Here is a 21,905-nt window from a genome sequence, read left to right as displayed (position 1 = left end):
AATTTGTATTTTTTCTTTTTGGCTGCTTCGGGTCTTAGTTGTGGCACATGGGATCTTCGTTGTGGCACACTGGGTCTTTTGTTGTGGCGCGTGGGCTCAGTAGTTGCAGTGTGAGGGCTTAGTTGCCTGCAGTACATGGGACCTTAGTTCCCCGACCAGGGATCAAACCAGTGTGCCCTGCATTGGAAGGCGGATTCTTAACCCCTGGACCACCAGGAAAGTCCCTCTCGGCCGCGTCTTAAAGAGAGGCCAAGTAGCAGAACTTGCTCTGACTTAGAGGCATCAGCCTGACTCCTTAGCGCCCAGGTAGGTTTGGAGTTCTCTTCTCACTCTACCTTGCCTGCATTTTGTTTGTATCAGGAAGTACTTCCTGTGTTCCACATGGCTCTATGAGTAGAGGGGTCACCACCCTGTAATGGGCACATGACCATACTCAGAGTACATGGAGTCTGCCTGATCTCCCCTCTTGCAGGATGGAGTCATGTTCAGCCCTCACTTCTCTTTCCTGTGGGGGCAGTCACTTGAGTTGCTTTGGATCGCTCAGGATTCCCTTTTATTTGTGCCCTCAGGTTTCTAAAGCACTCCTAAACCTGATTATCAGATACTTGTGTTATTTAGGGTATAAAGAGACTTGAAAATACAGTGGCTCCAGCAATATGGAAATATTTTTTCTCTCTCGTGCAATAGTCCAGTCTGGGTTGGTGGGCTCCGCCCATGAGGTCATCCGGGGCTTTCACCTCTGGCCATCTATTTGCTGCCACTCTGCAGCCAGCAGGAAGAGGGAAGAGAGGACCCGGAGGACAATCCTGTCTTTCAAGCAAGCAATGCTGACGTTGCTCGCATCACTCCCTCTCATTTTAATGGCAACATGTAAGTCACGTGGCCTCACCTAGCAGCAGGAGAGGCTGGGAAATGTTCCCAGTGGGCAGCCACAGCTCAGCTAAACTTCTAAATGACTAGTGAAAAGGGCAAAAATAGATTCCAGGGGAGACATTTAGCATTCTGTCCTAGACACCTAACTCCTTAATGAAAACTGTAAAGATTTTAACCAGAATAGTTTTGCAGAGTCTCCCTTATTAGAAGTTAAAAGATAACGTTTTTCTATGAATGTCTGCCTTTCTTTTTTTTTTTTTTTTTTTGCAGTACGCGGGCCTCTCACTGTTGTGGCCTCTCCCGTTGTGGAGCACAGGCTCCGGACGCGCAGGCTCAGCGGCCACGGCTCACGGGCCCAGCCGCTCCGCGGCATGTGGGATCTTCCCGGACCGGGGCATGAACCCGCGTCCCCTGCATCGGCAGGCGGACTCTCAACCACTGCGCCACCAGGGAAGCCCTGCCTTGCTTTCTTTAGAATGCAAATGCTTCGTATGTAGGGGATGTATCTTTCATGATGTGCCTTACCTGACCAAATGCTCATTATGTCACTATCGTGGAACAAATGTTGGCTTTGAGCTTAGATGTGTATTCCTGATTCTCAGTAGGAATTTGATTTGTGACCTTTTTCTTGGGATTTAAGAGAGGCATTGAAGAAGACAGTAATTGGGGTTTGTCCTGCAAAGGCTAGTCTGGAAAGGACTGGGCATTTCAATTTTTTATTTTATTTTATTTTTCTGGCCGTGCTGCAAGGCTTGTGGGAGTCTTAGTTCCCCGACCAGGGATTGATCCCGGGCCATCAGCAGTGAAAGCGCAGAGTCCTAACCACTGGACCACCAGGGAATTCCCAGGATTGGGTATTTTTAGCATGGAGAAGAGAGGAACATAGTAAATGAGATTGTTGTTTCCATGTGGTTGAAGGGCTGGCAGGTAGGAGAAGGTTCAGCTCTCTTTTTTGCTGCTTCTAAAAGTAGAATTGTGAATAAAGGATAGCGGTTATTAGGGTTTGCTTGAAATATAAAGAGGAGCTCATTTGGTTGTCAAAAAATGGGATGGGCAGCTCTTCACCATCGGATGTCGTGCGTTCCTAGTTTGTGAAAGTATTCACTCGGGTTTTAGTCTTTAGAATAATTAAGTGGTTAGAGACTTAGAATTGACACAGAGCACCTGCTGCATAAGGAGAAAAGAATTTTCATTCTGTCTTATTCTCCATGAGGTAAAAATGCTCCCTGGGCAAGCTGAGTGTCATCCAAACATGGTAACACTGTCAACCGTATTGTTTGAGTAGGACTTCATTATAGAACTTCTGAGGTCTTCAACTACAAAAATTGCAATTTTATGTTCCTTAACATTTGCAGTTGGCTGGTCCTCAGGCCCATTTCAGATTCTTCCTAAACTTTCTTCATTAAGTTCTTTGCTTCCTCCCCACTAGAGCCTCTTTCCTTCTTTGGAACCCTCGTGGGATGTCATTTTTTTGGTAACATTTCTTATTTTCCCTTTAGAGGAGATATCTGTGTATTTATCTTATCCCTCCCACTCTAGGCTCTTTAAGTTAAAGGACTTCTTCATCCTTACACCCCTGCGCTGACGAGGACAGTGTCAACAAACACGTCTTGACTTGGATGAGTAATTCTCTGACCTCACTGGGTTTGAGTTCAGAAGCTGCTCTTCTGGGCATCAGTTCTTTCTGCTTGTATTTCCTCATGAAATGGTGTACCTTGTCTGTCCTCAAGTTCTTCATGTGTAAAATAAGGGGCTGGATGAATTCATCTCTAGGCTCCCTTCCAGCTCTGCCTCGTTCTGCTTCTCAGGGCTGGGCTGGAACAACTGTCCAGTCGTCGGCGACCCGGGGGAGAGCCGCATTAGCTGGATGTTGCCCAGGTGGCCACTGCACTGCCGTCTAGATTGCCCTGGCCACGCAGTGGGGGTGGAGCAGGCGCGAGGCTGAGTGATGGCAATGATGCTGCTTTCCCCAGGTACGTGTGCATCGCCATGGAGGCGCTGGACCAGCTGCTCATGGCCTGTCACTGCCAGAGCATCAACCTCTTCGTGGAGAGTTTCCTCAAGATGGTGGCCAAGCTGCTTGAGTCTGAGAAGCCCAACTTGCAGATCCTTGGCACCAACTCGGTAAGGGGGCCCAAGGGGCTTTGCGGGTGGGGATGGTGGGGAGGGGGTGTAGGACCTCTGGGTCAGCATGGTGAGGATCCATTCCTATTTGGTTTCTGACTTTTAAAAATGATTTTTCCCTTAAATAAGTTTAGGTGAGGCCCCAATAGATGTAAAAATAGAAAGGGAGGTATTTCTTTGAGAGCGGGGGGTGCCCAGTGCCCTCAGAGCTTGGCCCCTGACTCCATGGGGCGTCCTTTGAAAGCTGTCCAGGTTGTGCTTCTTTCGAAGACGGAGTAAACGGATGTTCACAGGACAGAGGGATCAGATAAGTGGGAAGATCACAGGGAAGCAGGAAACAGGGCTTCTGGCTTAGTTCTGCCCTTTCCTAGCTGGGTAACCTCGAGCGGGTTATCTTTCATGAGCCTGGCTTCTCACTGATACCCTGAGTGGATTGAACTCAGTCCAAGCTTTGTAACGTAACTGGTCTCAGTACAAGTGGCGGCTATCATGAGGGCTTATAGTTTTGGGAGAGAAGAGCTATCAGATGTGTCAGGAACTCTCAGCTTTGCATGTATCTAACATACTTGAATATCCCGCTTGTTCTCTTCCATTTCTTGCTGTCTCTCTATTCCTTCCCCTTCAGGGAATACTTTCAGCTCCAGGTCTTCAAGCAGCTTGGTATTAAAAGCCCTGACATGCAACTATTTTACAAATATCACCAGGAAAATAAAAATAAGTTTAAGGTTTGCCTTCTTAGCCTTCCCAACCTGACTTTTCTGAGTGTTTATTGCACAGGTCACAGCTGCTTTTCTGTTCTACTTAAGTTGATTTAACCAGAAGATAGTCTTTCAACTCTTCTTTCAAAGACCAAAACTAACAACCTATTCCCCTCTTTCCTCTCTCTGTGAGCCAGCTGCCTTTGACAAATTACATATACAGTAGCTGAGGGTAAATTCTTTTGTCATGTTGCCCTGGCAACAGCTTCAGTTACTGTTTCACTTGCCCTGTTTAAGATAACTATAGTCTAGAAGAGAACATGTACATGGAAACTAAACCAGTCATCAATGCATCCAGAGGGTATCTCCCCAGGGGTCGGCGGGGGAGACATAGAAGCATGTGGCTGTCAGTGCTAGCGTTCCCTACAGCACATCCTGGCCCAGGGTAGGCATTTTGTTAGCTACAGGCTTGAAAATTCAGAATCCTGCCAATTCCTAGATTCCCCATCACAGTGAATCACAGTATTAGCAAGAAAGCAGTTGACTAATGATTACCGTACTGCAGACAATGGAGATTATGTAAGGAGAGGTGATTATAAGAAAGTTGAGTCAGATAATTGCAATAGATTCAGAGTTCAGCTTCAGAGGCAGGCTTTGCTGGCGGTGTCCCTCAACCAGATGCTCTTTCCAGCTCTCTAAGCCCGGGACCTCCTCTCTCTTTCTTTCTTCATCCTTAATGGGTCTTTATCCAGCTTGTACTTGACCACCCCAAGGATTGAAGCTACGGTAAAACCTGTCAGCAAAAAGTCTGGTTTTGCTAATACCATTCCTGCACATCATATGCAGTAAAGTATAATTTTTTAAATTGAAGTGTTGCTTTCAGGTCTTTAATGAGAATATCTGAACTTGGGATGACAGTGAGAGACCAGGAAAGTCAGGGGATGAGGGGGAGCCAGAGCCAGCTAAGCTCAATGATTTGCTTAGGGATTGGCTTCTGCATACCTGCCTTATTGCCTGAGAGGTCCAAATGTATGTCTCAGGGACAGGGCAATGACCATGTGCCCTGACTTTCTGAGGTCACTCTGTGAGGATAAGCTGAAAATATTAAATCTGAGAATACCGAAGTCCTTCACATAAACAATCTCATATATTAGCCTAGTGTAAATAATAAAATTATTAGGAAGGATCACGGATTTAAAGTTTGTACTTTCATCCCTCCCTCACAACATATATAAAAATGAACTCAAAGTAGATTGAAGACCTAAATGTAAGAGCTAAACCTATAGATTAGAAGAAATACAGGGGTGTATCTTTATGATCTTGAATCTGGCAATGAATTCTTAGATACGACAATAAAAACAAAAGGAGCAAAAGAAAATATAGATGATTTGACTTCTTCAAAATTAAAAACTCTTGTGCATCACAGGACACTGTCAGGAAAGTGAAAAGACAACCACCAAATGGGAGAAAATATTTACAAGTTGTATATCTGATAAGGGTCCAGTAACCAGAATATATGAAAAACTCTTACAGCTCAACAGCAAAAAGAAAACCCAATTAAAGTGGGCAAAGGACTTGAATAGACATTCAAGGAGAAGATACACAAATGGCCAACAAGCACATGAAATGATGCTCAGCGTCACTAATCGTTAAGGAAATGCAAGTCAAAAAAAACCCACAGTGAGATACCTCTTCACACCCACCAGGATGGCTATATTTTTAAAAATCCTATAAAATGACATGTTGGTGAGGATGTGTAGAAATTGGAACCCTTGTACGTTGCTAGCGGAGATGTAAAATGGTATAGACACTGCGGAAAACGGTTTAGTGGTTCCTCCGAAAGTTAAACATATAGAATTACCATATGACTCAGCAGTTCTCTCTAGGTATATACCAAAAAGAACGGAAAATGCATACTCAAATAAATACTTGTACACCAACGTTCATAGCAGCACTGCTCACAATAGCCAAAAGGTGGAAACAACCCAGAAGGTCATACGTTATATTTCCGTTTAGCTGAGATATCCAGAATAGGTGAGTCCATGAAGACAGAAAGCAGATTAGTGTTTGCCGGGTCTGGGAGGGAGAGGAACGGAAAGTGACCCATTAATGACCAAGAGGTGGGTTTCCTTTGGGGGTTTGCTTTAGTTGCAAAACATTGTGAATGTATTGAATGCCACTGAATTGTGCACTGTAAAAGGGTTCATTTTATGTTTTGTGAACTTTACCTGAGTTTTTAAAAATTGCTCTTTCGGGCTTCCCTGGTGGCGCAGTGGTTGAGAGTCCGCCTGCTGATGCGGGAGACGCGGGTTTGTGCCCTGGTCTGGGAGGATCCCACGTGCCGCGGAGCGGTTGGGCCCGTGAGCCATGGCCGCTGAGCCTGCGCGTCCGGAGACTGTGCTCCGCAACGGGAGAGGCCACAACAGTGAGAGGCCCGCGTACCACAAAAAAAAAAAAAAAAAAAAAAATTGGTCCAAATAAAAATTTCCCTAATAGTCCTCACACTGTCTTGTATTGCTGTCTTTCCCATCAGGATTCAGTAAAGATCATGTGTTTACTTTGTTTTCTGTGTCCCTTATGTCTCTTAACCAGTCCCAACCCCTCTCCTGCCCCTCTTTGTTTTTCATGATATTGCCCAGGTCACCACTTTGCAGAATGCCCCACAGTCTGGGTTTGTCTGATTATTTCCTTGTGGTGTCCTTCGTTTTGCTCTCCTGTCTCTTATACTTCCTGCAGACTAGAATTAGACTTGAAGGTTTGACTGGCTGCGGTTAAATACTTTGAGGCATAACACTTCACGGGGAGTGCTGGGCCCTGCACTGAGCATCCCAAAAGGACCACAAGTGTCTGGTGCCCCACTTTTATGGATGCTAAGTGCCATCCCAGGTTAGGGTAGTGACAGCTGGCTCTCTCCAATGTAAAAGGACTTTTTTGTCTTTGCAGTTAGAAATCTGTGGAAACCACGCAAATAACCCATTCCTCACTCGTTTTTCAGTGGATGTTTCTATCTCTGGTGGCATTTCTTCCCGTTGATTGCACCTTCTTCATACTCCCTTGACCTCCTGGCCCTGTCATCCCAGCTCTTCCCACCTGGCCCACCCTTCTGCGTTTCTATGGTGGGCTAAATAATGGTCCCCCAAGTATGTCCACATCCTAATGCCTGTAACCTGTGAATGTTACCTTACATGACCAAAGGGACTTCGAAGATATGATTAAGTTAAGGATCTTGAGATAAGGAGATTATCCTGGGTTATCCAGGTGGACCCCATGTACTCACAAAGACCTTTATAAGAGGGAAGCGGGAGGATCAGAGTCAGACAGAAGATGAGAGACAGAGAGGAAGAGATTTGAAGATGCTCCTCTGATGGCCATGAAGATGGAGGAAGGGGGCCAGGAGCCAAAGGATGTAGGTGGCTTCTGGAAGCTAGAAAGGCCAAGGAAACAGATGCTTCTCTGGAAGTGTCCAGAAGGAATGCAACCCTGCAGACCCATTTTAGACTTCTGATCTCCAGAACTGCAAGGTAATACATTTGTGTTGTTTTAGGCCACTAAACTGTGGTGGTTTATTACGGCAGCAATAGGAAACTAATAGAGTTTCCTTCATTGATTCTCTTTCTCCATGTCCCCGTGAAATGTCTGTGGTCTCCAAGGTTGCTGCTCTGTCCTCTTCTCACTCTATATGCTGCCTCTGGACGATTTTATCAACTCTCGTGGTTGCAACTTGTCATCTATAGACTAGAAATTCTCTCATCTTCCACACCACGACAGAAATCAGCACTGCTGGAGACCAGCAGCCTAGAAGTGGGTTCCATGAAGGGAGGTCAGGGCAGAACTGTGATGCCAGTGGAAGAGCTCAGGTCACGGGGGTCAGCGCCAGCAAACGATGGGGATCTTAGAGCAGAGGCAGCCAGTGCTTCCCTGGGTCCGCGCTTCCCAAGTGTAGGCCTTGGAGGCTGGCTAGCACGTGGGACTACTTGGGGCCAGAGGGATCACCTTCTCGGGCAGCAAGACTGAGCTTTCCCAGGAGTTTTTAAAACCACAGTCAGTTTTGCGAAGAATCTTGAAGGAGGAAAGACGTAATATGGGTAGACAGGGGAGGATGTCCTAGGTCTAGGGAATCACTACACCCAGGTTGGCAGGCGATTTGCAGGGCACGATCATGTCACAGTAGGACTGTTCCTCTGGCTTTAGTGAAAACTGCTTCCGGGAGTTGCTATAAACAAGAGCAGTTGGGAGAACAGGGTAGGGGGTGTTAAAGTCAAAACCATGTGTCTTTTCCAGCTAGGGTTCATCTTAGTGCAACAGAACAACCATTCCCATTTTTCCTTATGTAGGTTAACACAGCGAAAAGGCCTGCAGTCCTACCATGAAAGAGTTAGGGTTCTCTCTATGCCCAGTATTTTATTTTTTGGCCGTGCTGAGCGGCACGTGGGATCTTAGCTCCCCAACCAGGTATCGAACCCGTGGCCCCTGCAGTGGCAGCGTGGAGTCTTAACCACTGGACCACCAGGGAATCCCTATGCCCAGTATTTTACAGTGTGGTTCTATTGTTGACAGGGAGTTGGGTTCAGAATGCCCATCTACAGAAGAGAGAAAGGCTGACTTCTGCTTGGAGAGACTTGGCTAGCGCTGAAGTGAGGCCGACCAGCTCAGCTTCTTCTCCAGACCCAGGGAGAGCTGGTTTTGCAATGTCAATATTTGGAGGTTGCTTTCTCTCTATTGACCCAGCCCCTTAGTAACTCTTAGTTTTCACACAACCGTGTCGCCTTCCTGCTTGTGCCAGAGGGTTGGGAATCTCCTCCAGCAAACTTGGCTGAAGAGCTGAAACTTTGGTCTTGGAAGGGTCACCCTAGTGGTGCCCTTGGCCTTTGAAGTGTCACATCTTCACAGTCTCCAGTTTGTTGCTATGGAGACCTTCCTCATCATTGCAATATCTTAAAAAAATAAAACCAAAAAAACCCAACTTTATTGTTTCACAGTCTTGTGCATTAGGCAAGTAGCATTTTAACAAAAGCCATTTGTAAGGTAGGACCTAACAATGGTAGGGGTGAAGTAGCCAGGAAGTTCCTGCTGTATCAAGTGTTTAAAACATTAGTGAGTCACACAGGTAAATGGGCCCAGTGAAAACGTATGGAGTGTTGACAGCAAGCCAGAAATCCACTGGGGGAAAAATGAGGTGATAACTGTTAACTCTGATGGGCTGGTCATACCAAGCCTATGAGGCAGCTGCTCTTGCTGGCCCCATTGTACAGATGGGGTGACCGAAGCATGGTGAGCTTAAGAAACGTGCGTCCTATCAGCCTCCTACTAAGTGGGAGGTGGGATTCAGAAATGCATTCTGGTTCCAAACCCCTTCTCATAATCATAACACTGTTCTGCCTCTAATAGGAGGGATGAAGGCTCTATTTTATTTTATTTTATTTTATTTTATTGCGGTACGCGGGCCTCTCACTGTTGTGGCCTCTCCCATTGTGGAGCACAGGCTCCGGACGCGCAGGCCCAGCGGCCATGGCTCACGGGCCCAGCCGCTCCGCGGCATGTGGGATCTTCCCAGACCAGGGCCCGAACCTGTGTCCCCTGCATCGGCAAGCGGACTCTCAACCACTGCGCCACCAGGGAAGCCCCGAAGGCTCTATTTTAAACCCTAGAGTCTCAACCCCATCTCAGCCAGGTTTGGGCATGTTTCCCAAGAGGACTCCTACAGTGGGTGTGGTCCCATGACCAGGTCCCCCGGATTTGATCCTCTGAACCACAATTAACAAAGTTTCCATTTTGGCCTCCTCCTGTCAGCCCTGGAGGACTCAGGAGCAGCTTGAGGTGGGCTCCCTTGGAGCTGCCCCCATGGGGATACTGCAGGCCAACGTTCCCTGACCAGGTCATCTGGGCAGGTCATCTGTGCTGTCGTAGTTTCAGACTCAGGGAAGGGAAGCTCCTCCTGACAAGCTATCAAACCAAGGGTTCCCAAGGATGCTCAGAGCTCCTGGTACCAAATGTTGCCTCTTTTATTAGCCCTGGTGCCACCCGTAATGTAATAAACGGGGTTCAATCCCTCTGGATGGCATCGAGTGCAGCCTCATCACCAGATCTCGTAACAGAGCAAGAGTCCTGGAGAGCGAGGCAATGGCCTGGCTGGTCGACAGCCTGAGCCTGGAGGCTGCAGCCTCCCGGGCCTCAGAGATGGACCCCTTGGTTCAACCCCAGGCCACCCCAGTTCAAAGGAGGTGGCCATCTCTCCAGCCTTGACTGGCCTCCGTTACCAAGGACAGGAGGAGGCCAAAATATATTGCTTAAGCTTTCTTCCTCCTAGTCTGCCTCGGATCATTTCCACAGCTACTGGTCCAGCTTTCCAGTAAAAGAACAAAGGACGTGGGGTCTGTAGATGCCCTGCCCCAGAATCTCCAGGGTAGGAGTTGGTGGGGCAGGGGGGGGTTGTTCCGAATGCAGATGCCTAGGTCCTACCCACAGAGAGTCTTGTTCAACAGGCCTGGGGTGGCTCAAAAGTCTACATTGTCAGCAAGCTCCCCAGGTCATTCTGATACACAGTAAAATTTAAAAACCACTGGTGGAGGGCAGAGAGCATCAAAGTATCAGAATTCCCAAATTTGAGCCCCAGCTCCACTTGTCACGAGCGGGTTGACCTGAAATAATTCAGTCGCTCCCTTAGAGCTCCAGTTTCCTCATCTTCACAATGGGAGCAATATCGCTCCTATTAAACTCGCTGGTTTGCCAAAAATTACGTCAGGTAATGGATGTTTCAGTAGGCTGGAAAATGGTCCCCCAAAAGATGTCCACGTGCCAATCCCTGGAACCTGCGAATGTCACCTGATACGGAAACAGGGTCTCTGCGGATGTGACCAAGTTAAGGATCTTGGGATGGAGAGATTATCCTGGATTATCCGGGTCGGCCCTAAATGCAATCACAAGGGTCTTAGAAGAGAGAAGCAGGGGGAGGTTGGACACAAAGGAGGAAACAATGTGCAGACGGAAGCAGAGACTGGAGGCATGCAGCCCCGGGAAACTAACATGATGCCTGAGCTGCAGGTGCCTTAGAAACATTTAATGTTGTCATTTCTCGGCATATAGGCGTTAACTCCTTCTTTCCCGGAGTGCTGCCATCCACACGTGGCGTTAGAGATGGGGCACGGGGCCTGGTGTGGGTCCTCCGGACACAAACTCCCGTGTCTATAAATAGCTTCTTCAAGGAGTATTTTGAAGGCTCCCAACGGAACAAAGTATGAGTCAAAACAAAGCAAACATGCTTCACAATAACCATATTCGAAATTGTTTTTCTGGTGGAGCGGAGCGGCAGGCGCGTGGAGAGTGGAGTGCTGTCTGCGAAGCAGTGTCTTGAATGTATTTGTACGTTGCCCCGCAAACGCTCGTTCCACGACTGTGCGGTGCTGAATCCTGCGGGACCGTAAAAAGTTTAAGCCTCTTAGAACTAGGAACCTCACTTACAGTAAGCCTTGAATTCACTCAGTTCCTGTTATCCCAGGAACTCAGGGAGCTTTTCTTAATTATCTCCCCCTCATTCACATTCCTAGGACGTGATCTATGCATTTTAAAGAGATGAAAACAAATGCTGGGCCACATCTTCCCGGTTTTGCTGTGCCGGTTTTGCTGTGCCGGCCGCCCAGAGCTCCCACCGAGCCCCACCTCCTTGTCTCTCGGTGCTGGGCTCTGTCCCATCCTATTGCACTCACTGACCTTCGGTTCCTGAAGGGTGCTTCAGGGGGCTTGGCCCTCATCTTCCAACTTCCCTGCCTTCTGCCACTGTCCTCAACTCCCACCCTCGGGCACCAGTTCATTGGGGTGGCTGTTAACTCATTTCCTTCTTTCCATATTCACACCTGCCCCCGGCATCCTGCATGGTCACCTGCATGGTTCACGCTGCCCATCTGGGCTCCTCCTCTGTGAATGCCTGGCTGGAAAGGACAAGGGTCACACTGCACCAGAGCCGAGGACCGGAGTTGATGAGCAGACCATGAAAGGCCCCTATCACCATGCTCACTGCAGCGCAGAGCCCTGAGCATTCCTCCGGGCAGGCTCTGCATACATCCCTCGTTTAACCCTGGTGACAGCCCTGACAGCCCGTGGCATAGGCCCCATCACCCCCATTTTTCAGATGAGGAAACAGTGGCTCAGAAGCTAAACGATGTCCACAGGCACACAGGTGACAAGAAGCAGAGTGAGGACACGGCTGTCTGACTGTGGGCCCGGCAGATGTAGGCGAGTATAGTCCACTTAAATAGAGCACCATCATGTTAAAATCGAAAATGGAGAAGGAGACTCAAAACTAAGTTTCCAGGGAAGAAGACTCTAGAAGAGTAAAAATCTGGGGATGCAGAGAGTCACGAGAGAAAAGAGTGAGGGAATTTTCCAGTGAGCTTAGCAGCTGTGGCTGGCCCAGCTGGGGGAGATTCAGGAGTGACTGCTGGGCCGGCCTAGAAAAAAGCCTCTGTAGTTCTAGGAACGGAATCCCCATGCGTGTTTTCTACCCTGCGTTACCTCTGTGGCTATCACAGAATGTTCCATTTTTTAAAAATTGGGGCTTCCCTGGTGGTGCAGTGGTTCATGGGTTCAAGCCCTGGTCCGGGAAGATCCCACATGCTGCGGAGCAACTAAGCCCGGGTGCCACAACTACTGAGCCTGCGCTCTAGAGCCTGTGAGCCACAACTACTGAGCCCGTGTGCCGCAACTACTGAAGCCTGCGTGCCACAACTACTGAAGCCCACATGCCACAACTACTGAGCCTGCGCTCGAGAACCCGCGAGCCACAACTACTGAGCCTGTGTGCTGCAACTACTGAAACCCCCGCACCTAGAGCCCGTGCTCCGCAACAAGAAGAGCCACTGCAATGAGAAGCCCACGTACTACAACTAAGAGTAGCCCCCGCTCACCGCAACTAGAGAAAGCCTGCACGCAGCAACGAAGACCCAATGCAGCCAATATAAATAAATAAAATTAATTAATTAAAAGAAATTGATTGTAATCTCCACTTTAACCTTGCAGCCAGGGCGTCGTAGTCGAAATCTTCAGCAGCCTGTACGGTGTGGAAAACAGTCAGAGCAGACTGGGCGTGAACAGGGCTCCGGCCAGGCCACCTGACGCGCCACCAGTCCTTGAGGTTCCACGGCACTGGAGGAAGGGGAAAGTCAAGGTTGAAAGTGAAGAGGCTTGGGAATTCCCTGGCGGGCCAGTGGTTAGGACTCCGTGCTTTCACTGCCGAGGATGGGGGTTGATCGCTGCTCAGGGAAGTAGGATCCTGCAAGCCACGTGGCACAGCCAAAACAAAAAAAAAAGTGAAGAGACTTGATGTCACGTCCACAGAGATCAGGAATCGTTCCGTGAAGTATCAGCGTGGGGAGGGGGGCCAGAGGGAAGGGAGGCCGCCAGGTTGCCTGTCAGGAATCCTGCTGCGTTTCTCAAGCGTGAGCCTCAGACCATCTAACAGATGAATCTCCTCCAGTGCTGACTCAGCACGTCTGGGGCTTGTGGCAGATATCTGCATGGTCACGGAGACCCCTCGACTCTGTTGTACCGCAGTGCTTGGAAACCAGTGGCCTCACTCCTGCAGCCCTCTTAAAAATGCCAGACTAAGATCCCCTCTGGCGGCTTCTTCATCCTCTGTTTGTTCTCCCTGACAATATCCATCACCCTCGCCTCCCCAGAGCAACTCTCCTGGGTCATTTGGCCTGAGGCGCTAGAGGAAGCCAGGAGCAGGAACAGAGCTGGAGGTTTTCTGGGCAGAGCTCTGTTGGAGAGGCTCGTGCTTGAGACCTGGGTTTCTCCTGCAGGACCCTGGGCAATTATGTAACATTTGTGGGTCTCAGTCTCTCTGTAAAATGAGAATAATAATATTTCTCTAACTTAGAGTCATTTTAAGAAACAACAGAGCTGATGTATGTCAAATGCTTAGGGCAGTACCTGATACACATATGTTCTAAACATCGTTGCTATTAGCCCATAAACTCCTACACCAGTGACCATGAAGTCTGATTATTCATGCTCCTGACATACATTTGGGTTTACACAGTCACTATATTGGGGACAAAGTCTTTGACTGTTTCTCCTTTATTACTGGCCTCTTTTCTTTTTCGGTCTTGTTTTGATTATTCTGAAATGCATGCACTCTCGCATACACACAGTCTTATCTTAAGCTGCCTCATCATATTTGAAGTAGATATAGCATCGATAAAAAAATAAAGAAATGTAGTGAACGAAGACTGGCCTGCTTATTTCACACATGGGAACACCAAGACAGAAGTCAAATGTCCCACTCAAAGGTCACCCACCAGTTAGAGGTAGATCTGCGGTTAGAACCGCATAGCTGCATGACCCTCTCAGTGGATGGACCAAGCCAGGCTTTGGCCATGGGGAGTGCAGCCTGGGAACATCCTGTTGGTGGTTAAGAGCAGCAGTGCACCCAAATTTAGTTTCAGCCTCGGTATCAGCCTAAGTCTGTGTTCTAGCCCGTGGGGCTTAGGAAGATCACGTACCCAAAGGCCAGCTCTACCGTTGTTTCTGGAACTCCTGAACTTGGGTCTAATCAATGATCTTGTGATCACATGGATTACCACTATGCCTCTTCTGCATAACCCCATCAATGATGCAAGCAATGTCATTTGGGTTTATTGCTAATATCAGAATACTTCCACATATATGTGTGCATTTTAGATGTAACTTAGAAGGGAAGATTTCCTTATCTGCTTTGCATGTTGAGGTTTTATGATTCAGCAGAAAATAAATGCATATTTATTATTGCAAGAACAGAACACTGTAATAACAAGGATGTTTGTGGAAGTTGCTAATTTTCATCCCCCCAAAATTTATGAACAACTTTTAAGTAGTTAAATGGGGAAACAGGTTGACAGTTGATACTGAATATTATGAGTGTGCTGATGAGATAATTTTAGGAATAACAGTATGTCCTCTTTGAACCAACGAAGGTTTGTAAAAATTATATAATAATACAAGGCAGAATAGTGGAGGATGTAGTCTAAGTTTAGTCCGTTTAGAGTTGTTTGTGGTATTAAATTCATAACGTTAAACAACATAACCTATAAAAATTATATTTAACTTTTAGTCATTTAACTCCACTCAGTCTGTGATTCCTGCTTCTCTGAGAGACTCATTTGAAATCAAGTCCCTATTTAGAGCTGCAAGTGTGCGGCCTGGTGATGACAGAAGGAATCTAGCGGCTGAGAATGCTGAGCAAGGCTTAATGAACCGAAATTGCAAACGTTAAACGTGTACTCAAAATTTTAACAATAAAACGTGATTACAGTTTTAAATCAAATTTCAGCGCTGTCCTGGTTTCCCAGAATGCATTCCTGGGTGGTGCTCTGTGCTGTGGCCTTGGCTTTTGCTCAGTTTCCAGCGTTATTCCTCACAGCCTTTCAGCCTGTATGTTTGGGGCAGCTCTGGATGTACATGGGAGGAGGAACTTAAGTGACTGAGCCCCCTTCTCCTTCTCTTCTCTTCCATCCTCTGCTCACCCAGCAGGGGAGGGCTGAGAAGGGCCAGGGGTTCTGCTCTGTTGTGTAGAAAGGAAAGGAGAACTCAGAAACTCAGATTTCCCGAGTGTGCTCTGGGAGGTGGACTATAGCCAGATCCTGAGATGCATGGTTCCTAAGATGTGTTTTCTTGTGGCTTTACTATGGCAAAGGGCCTGGGGGATGCCAGGTCCCCGAGCCCAAAGGCGAGGAGCATGGCGGGTCACCTCACGATGCATTTCCCCTCTCCCCCCACACAGTTTGTGAAGTTTGCCAACATAGAGGAGGACACCCCATCCTACCATCGGAGCTACGATTTCTTCGTGTCTCGCTTCAGTGAAATGTGCCACTCTGGCCATGAAGACTTGGAGATCAAGACTAAGTGAGTATAAGGGAAGTGGAGGAGGCTGTGCCTCTAATGGCAGAGGCATTGATGGTCCTGCAGAGCTCCCAGCCCGGATTGCGTGTCTGATTTCACTGGCGTTTACCGAGGCTCTGATGTTGCTGGTGGGGAAGGGGCACCTGGCGGGACTTAGGTGGATGCGTGGGCAGAGCTAGGCTCCCAGCACATGCTTTCTAAAGGAACAGCCTCTGGGGACAGAAAACAGGGTGGGACGTAAGGTGACGGTCCTCTGAGCCCAATTTGAGAGCCAGTGACACACACATGTACACACCTGTGCTCTCTTTTGTTCATAAGTACATGCCTTTATACACCCTAGAAACACTCCCACTCACCACTCTCCATCAAAATATACACCCACAAATAAAAAGCCGAGGTCCTCACACTGGCTGATCCCTGCTGTCCTCCTGAGTTTATCTCCTCCGCTCTTCCCCTCCTCATTCCCCTTCGGCCACCCAGGCCTCCGTGCTGCCTTGGAAACACACCAGGGACATTCCTGCCACAGGGCCTTTGCACGGTCTGTTCCTCTGCCTGGGAGGCTTCCTCTGTGGAGCTGTACAGCTCACTCCTTCACCTCCTTCAAGGCTTTGCTCAAGTGTCCCCTTGTCAACAACGCCTTCCCCTGACGCTCGCCTTCTCCCTCACCCTGCTCTGTTTTTATTTCCCCATAGCACTCATCCCCTTCAAACATGTTCCATAATGTACATATGTTTCTCATTCATTGTCTGTCTCTCCCCACTAGAATGTAAGCTCTGTGTGGACGGGAGTCATTGTTTTGTTCTCTGACGCATCCCAAGTGCTAAGACAGTGCCTGGAGAGCAGCAGGCACTCACGACATACTTGTTGAGTAAGTGAATGAAGGAATGCTTTTCAGATCAACATCTTGAATTACAGAACACACTTTTACACACACATACTCACACTCACAAAAATACTTAACTTACAGAAATACATTCCTCGACATAGAAATTAAACCCCTCAATGAAATCACAAAGAAATTCACACAAATATATGCTGATACCGATAGATAAAGGATGAGAAGTAAACCACTGCCTACAAAGAGTGCTTATCAACCTGGGGAGGCGAAATGAAACACAGGAAAAGGAGGAGGAAGGAGGGAAAAGGGCTGAGCTGTCCTTACCAGGCAAAGCTGCAGGAGGCGGAGAAGGAAGGGGCTGGGGGCTGAGGCTGGGTGGCCAACATGCCCACGGGAGACTGGGTCTCCATGGCTTTGTTCCAGAGCTCAGCCCATGGCTTCTTCCTGCATCACGTCAGCACTGCAGCGGGCCCGAGTGCACATGATACACAATGGCACGGTCCAGGAGCCCTGTGTGCCCCGAAACTACAGCTTCCTCACTACGGCTGCTGGTCTGGGTTGGAGAAACAGGACGTGAACCCCTCCATCCCCCAGGCTGCCTGTTCCCAAAGCTCCCAAGCTGTGGAACGGCTCCAGGGCAGGACCCTGTGTGACTGATGGCAGTGTCCCTGCTCCCCAGTCTCGCCTGGACCAGCCAGGGGCTCCCTGGGGCTGTGCTGCTGCAGTGCCTCAGTGGGGCCAGTGGGGGTCACGGGAGGAAGGAACCCCTGTCTCCCCAGTGCTGGTTCCCTCAGCAGCTACCTCGCTCCAGAACGGCTGTGAAGAGGCAGAAGGGGCTGGAGCAGGTGGGGTGTGTCCAGAAGCAGGTGATGGGGAAGGGGGGGACTGTGACCAGGTGTGGCTGGAACAGGTGCTGACCGCAGGTAGAGCCAAGCTCCAGGAGGGGAGGGGACACTCCATGCTGCTCTACACACACTCATACACGTACAACCGCACACACACACTCCACAGCAGGGGAGGAGGCACAGAAGCAGACATGGTCGCACCGTGTCCTGATGGTGTGGGGAGCGACTGGAGGTCAGGAGAAGGGTGCTGAGGTTTGCTTCTGGCCACCGGGCAGTGCCATCAGCACCCACAGCCTGGCACCTGCCGCCCATGGAAGCAAGGCTGCCGGGTGAGGGGAGTTTCTCCCTTTGTGTTGTCTCCCATCCCTAACCTCCCTGCACCCCTTCTCCCTGAGCTCTCCCCCTGGTCCTTCGCAGCCTTTGCAGAGCTCAGAGCTCCTTTCCAAGAACTACCCTTGGGTCTCATGAATAGGGGTGTGTGTGTGTGTGTGTGTGTGTGTGTGTGTGTGTGTGTGTGTGTGTAGTCCCCTTGGGTTCAGAGACTTCTCAGTCCCTTGCACGTGGGCAGGCCTCCACTGAGCCCATTATAAGGAACAGTAAGAGGCTGCTTCTCCCCCAGGCCTGATCAGTCAGCTCTGGGCATCATGGAATGAAATGTGTACCTATGTGGAAGGGATTCTGGGGAGATTGAAAGAGTGAAGAAAAATTAATTGAGTCACACATAAGGAAGCCCTGGGTAGAAAAATTTCCATCCCCTGGGCCTGGTTTCCTGCCAGCCAGGCTCTCTTGGGTGGGACATGAGTCCAGCATGTCTGGGATTTATTTCTGTAGTGCACTAGGGAGCACCTTTAACCTGGAGCCAGGAATAGTTAGCAGAATTGTATTACAGTTACTTCGTCCTCGAGTCCGGACAACCTCAGCTCAGGGTGCTGACCTGGCTCAGGATTAGAGGAGCTAAGTGTTTGCCCGGGAAATCCTTGTCCATTGCCAGCAGCCCTAATGGTCCTGGGCCAGGGGATGACGGTGCATTAGGCATCTCTCACCACCCAGTTATGGTCTCCGCGTAAAGCTCAGGGTGGCGCCGTGGTAACAGCACTTAAAACTGAAGCTGAAATGACAAATGGCAACTAAATATTTAGAAAAACGGCTCAACTCCAATAATCATCAAAAGGATACGAAGTGAAATTGCTACAAGATATGAGGATTTTTCTGAGCCACAAAATTAGAGCAGATGTTTAGAATGAGGTCCCTAGTGCTGAGGCAGGCACAGTGAGGATGGTATTCTCCTGCAGCTTGTGCAGTGGGCGTGGGGGGAATCTGGCAGAACTGGGAGCCTTTCATTCCTTACCTTTCGATTCAGTCATTCTACTCATGGCAATGATTTGGAAGGTAGTAAAGTACTTTGTACAGCGATGTCCATTGTAGCGTTATTACAGAAGAAGATTTAGAAACAACTTAAATGACCAATAGGCGACTAGTTCAGAAAGTTCTGATAACAGTGTAGCACATAACCATTCAGCATGTTTGTGAGTTAATGATGTAGGGAAATGCTTGTGATAGAATGCTATAGGTGAAAAAAGCCAATACGAATTACATATGCAGCAGGTTCTTGATCCTCTTATATATTATACACAGAAGAAAGGAAAGACACCAAAATGCCAAGATAATTATCTTTGAGCGGCAATGGCATGGGAAATCATCTTTACACTTTTCTATAATTAGCATGTATTATGTTATAATCAGGAAAAAAAAAAAAAGGTTTGGTTAAAAAAAGGAACTTCAGGTTGAAATAAATGGCCAGTAAAGAGGGCCGCCTCCTGCAGGGCTGTGCTGATCCCTGAGTCAGCAGAGTGGGAACTGGGGATGTGCAAAAGGGGTCCCCTCTGTGCTGTTACTCATTTCCCCTCTGCTTTCTCAGCCAGCTTAGTCCCAGCCAAGACCTCTTTGTGCCTGAGAGTCTGACAGCTCTGTGCCTCCCCCTCCAGATGCCCTCCCCCTCCAGAAGCCCTCCCCCTCCAGATCCCCTCCCCCTCCAGATCCCCTCCCCCTCCAGATCCCCTCCCCCTCCAGATGCCCTCCCCTCCAGATGCCCTCCCCCTCCAGATCCCCTCCCCCTCCAGATGCCCTCCCCCTCCAGATCCCCTCCCCCTCCAGATCCCCCCCTCCAGATCCCCTCCCCCTCCAGATCCCTCCCCCTCCAGATCCCTCCCCCTCCAGATCCCCTCCCCCTGTAAGTTGCTCACAGCCCTGGTTTCTGCCTCGTCCGTTCTTGGCAGCACTTTGAGCTCTTATATCTTGGGCTCAAACTGGAGAAAACCCAGCTAGGTACTAAAGAGCCTGGAGAAGCTGGGCACCCTAGGGATGAAGCCCGGGTGGTACGGGGCAAGGGCTGTCTGGGAATCTCCAAGACAAGCCAGAAGACGTGGCCTTCGTGCTCACATCCACCAGCACAAGAAGGCGGCCAGCCAGGAGGCCAAGTCACATGAAGAGTAGAAGGTGGGCTCTGTTCTGCCTTTTAAGGGACGAGTGCATCCCTAATCCCCTCGCTGTGCTCCTCTCCTTGTCACAGAAGCTGGACTTGTCAGGGCTTGCAGACTTCATGGCGCCATGTCTCCCTTTTCCTTACAGAATCCGAATGTCAGGTATCAAAGGTCTACAAGGGGTGGTGAGGAAGACCGTGAATGATGAACTGCAGGCCAATATCTGGGACCCACAGCACATGGACAAGATCGTCCCATCCCTGCTTTTCAATCTGCAACACGTGGAGGAGGCGGAGAGGTGAGCAGGAGACGGGGGAGCTTGCACGCGGCCCTGCAGCCCTCCCAGGGCACTTGGCAACCACACGGCTGGGTTGGTTGGTAAAACCCAGCCCCAAAGTCAGGGCTCTTGGCTTTTGTGGCTTGTTCTGCAGTGAGTCCAAAGCTGCTTCCCTAGGAGCCTTGGCTCTGGCCTTCTACCAGCCTGCTGTACCCCTTAAGGTCTGCATTCCTGAAGGAGAAACAGTAATGGTGCTGGGCTCCCTGGGGTAAGTGTGTACTGAACACAAAGAACCAAGAGTCGGGTTCCCTTGGTCTTTCTAGAAGCAGCAGGCCAAGGAGGTTTTTAAATGCCTTTCATGGTTCCAGGTGCTGAGGAGGACCTTTCTTCTCTCTCACTTCCTAGTGGTGTTCCAGTCCCTTAGAAATGCCCACTTGACCAGCCAGCAGCCACTTGACACGAGTTACAGATACTGAGTTTTAATCTGGGAACCCCTGGAAAGGATTCATCCTGTCCCTGCCCCTCACTCTTCCCCTCTGTGAAGTGGGATGGAGGGAGAGTTTCACGGTGCTGTCCACGTCGCCTGAGCATGACGCCGATTGAAGATATCGTGGGTTCCCCACTTTCTGTCAGTTGAGCCTGCGCTGCTAGAGCCGGTTGGGAAATTTAGTGTGCCCTCTGGTGGTTGTTCCTGGAATAGCATCTCACTGACAAGCTCCCTGGTGGTCTCAGGTGGAGGTGGGTGGGTACCACTGAGTCGCACCTAACTAAGCCAACGCCCGTGCCTTTCCTTTTTCCCCTCCTTCCTCTCTCCCCTTCTCTTCTGCTTTCTCCAACTCTGTCGGCCTCCCTCTCTTCTTATCTCATCTGTCGTTCCTTCCAAAGCCTTGGGGGCATGGAGACACTCGTGGTCTGCGCCTCCCCAGGCCCATGGTGCTCAGGGCATCTATCCTTCCCGCAGAGGCACAGCAGGCCTATCCCTAGGATGTCCAGAAAAAGAACTTTATCCCTCCTCCCACAATCTTCCTCCACTGTGGGCTTCCTTACCCCCATTTAACTTCTGACAGCCTCAACACCTCCCCTGTGACCTAGTGCAGCCCACGTCAAATTCCTGCTTGTCCTACTGGGACCATTTGCGTGAGGGAAGCACAGAAGGCCTGCACAAAGCGACGCCCAGCTGTGCATTCCATCCCTCACCCGTGGGCTGTGTGTTCCCACAGCCGGTCCCCCTCCCCCCTCCAAGCACCAGAGAAGGAGAAGGAGAACCCTGCAGAGCTGGCTGAGAGGTGCCTTCGGGAACTGCTGGGCCGGGCTGCCTTTGGCAACATCAAAAACGCCATCAAGCCTGTTCTCGTGTGAGTGTTCCCCTTCCCCACCCACCCGCCTTCAGCTTTGAACAGTTTCAGGTCCGGCATCTCCTTGCTGACTCGGGAGGAGGGAAGGAGGTGTTATAGTTGTGGTGCTTCGGCCAAGTGGGTCCCTTCTCTGTGCCCATGTTCCCCACACTGTGGCATCAAAAGCTACCACATGGTGGGCTTCCCTGGTGGCGCAGTGGTTGAGGGTCCGCCTGCCGATGCAGGGGACACGGGTTCGTGCCCTGGTCCGGGAAGATCCCACATGCCACGGAGCAGCTGGGCCCGTGAGCCATGGCCGCTGAGCCTGCGCGTCCGGAGCCTGTGCTCCGCAACGGGAGAGGCCACAACAGTGACAGGCCCGCGTACCGCAAAAAAAAAAAAAAAAAAAGCTACCACATGGTGACCGAGCACAGTTTTGAGGAGAGGAGTTGGGAGGAGGAAGGTGCCCGGCTTCATTCCTGAGCCCACAGCTATGGAACCCTGTTCGTTGACTTCTCGTACTTCCCTTCTCTCACCTACACCTGAAAGCCCTTCCTACTTA

The 21,905-nt window shown here is 49.6% G+C and overlaps 1 protein-coding gene across 6 annotated transcripts in view; it reads left to right on the top strand.

Moving 5' to 3' along the window:
• EFR3B (EFR3 homolog B) overlaps positions 1 to 21,905 on the top strand; it is an 88,041-nt gene that overhangs the window by 44,392 nt on the left and 21,744 nt on the right. For 4 of the 6 annotated variants that reach the window (XM_067703539.1, XM_067703537.1, XM_067703536.1 and 1 more), the window contains exons 4-8: positions 2,847 to 2,997; positions 15,451 to 15,572; positions 19,881 to 20,030; positions 20,164 to 20,277; positions 21,230 to 21,364. In XM_067703539.1, the coding sequence (XP_067559640.1) occupies positions 2,847 to 2,997; positions 15,451 to 15,572; positions 19,881 to 20,030; positions 20,164 to 20,277; positions 21,230 to 21,364 (672 nt within the window). The remainder of the gene's footprint in view (positions 1 to 2,846; positions 2,998 to 15,450; positions 15,573 to 19,880; positions 20,031 to 20,163; positions 20,278 to 21,229; positions 21,365 to 21,905) is intronic. The other 2 variants (XM_067703540.1, XM_067703541.1) reach the window with 2 other exon arrangements.

This window comes from Pseudorca crassidens, chromosome 14 (genome assembly GCF_039906515.1).
Source record: "Pseudorca crassidens isolate mPseCra1 chromosome 14, mPseCra1.hap1, whole genome shotgun sequence".
Classification (NCBI taxonomy): domain Eukaryota; kingdom Metazoa; phylum Chordata; class Mammalia; order Artiodactyla; family Delphinidae; genus Pseudorca; species Pseudorca crassidens.
This window is presented reverse-complemented; position numbering and strand designations above follow the sequence as displayed.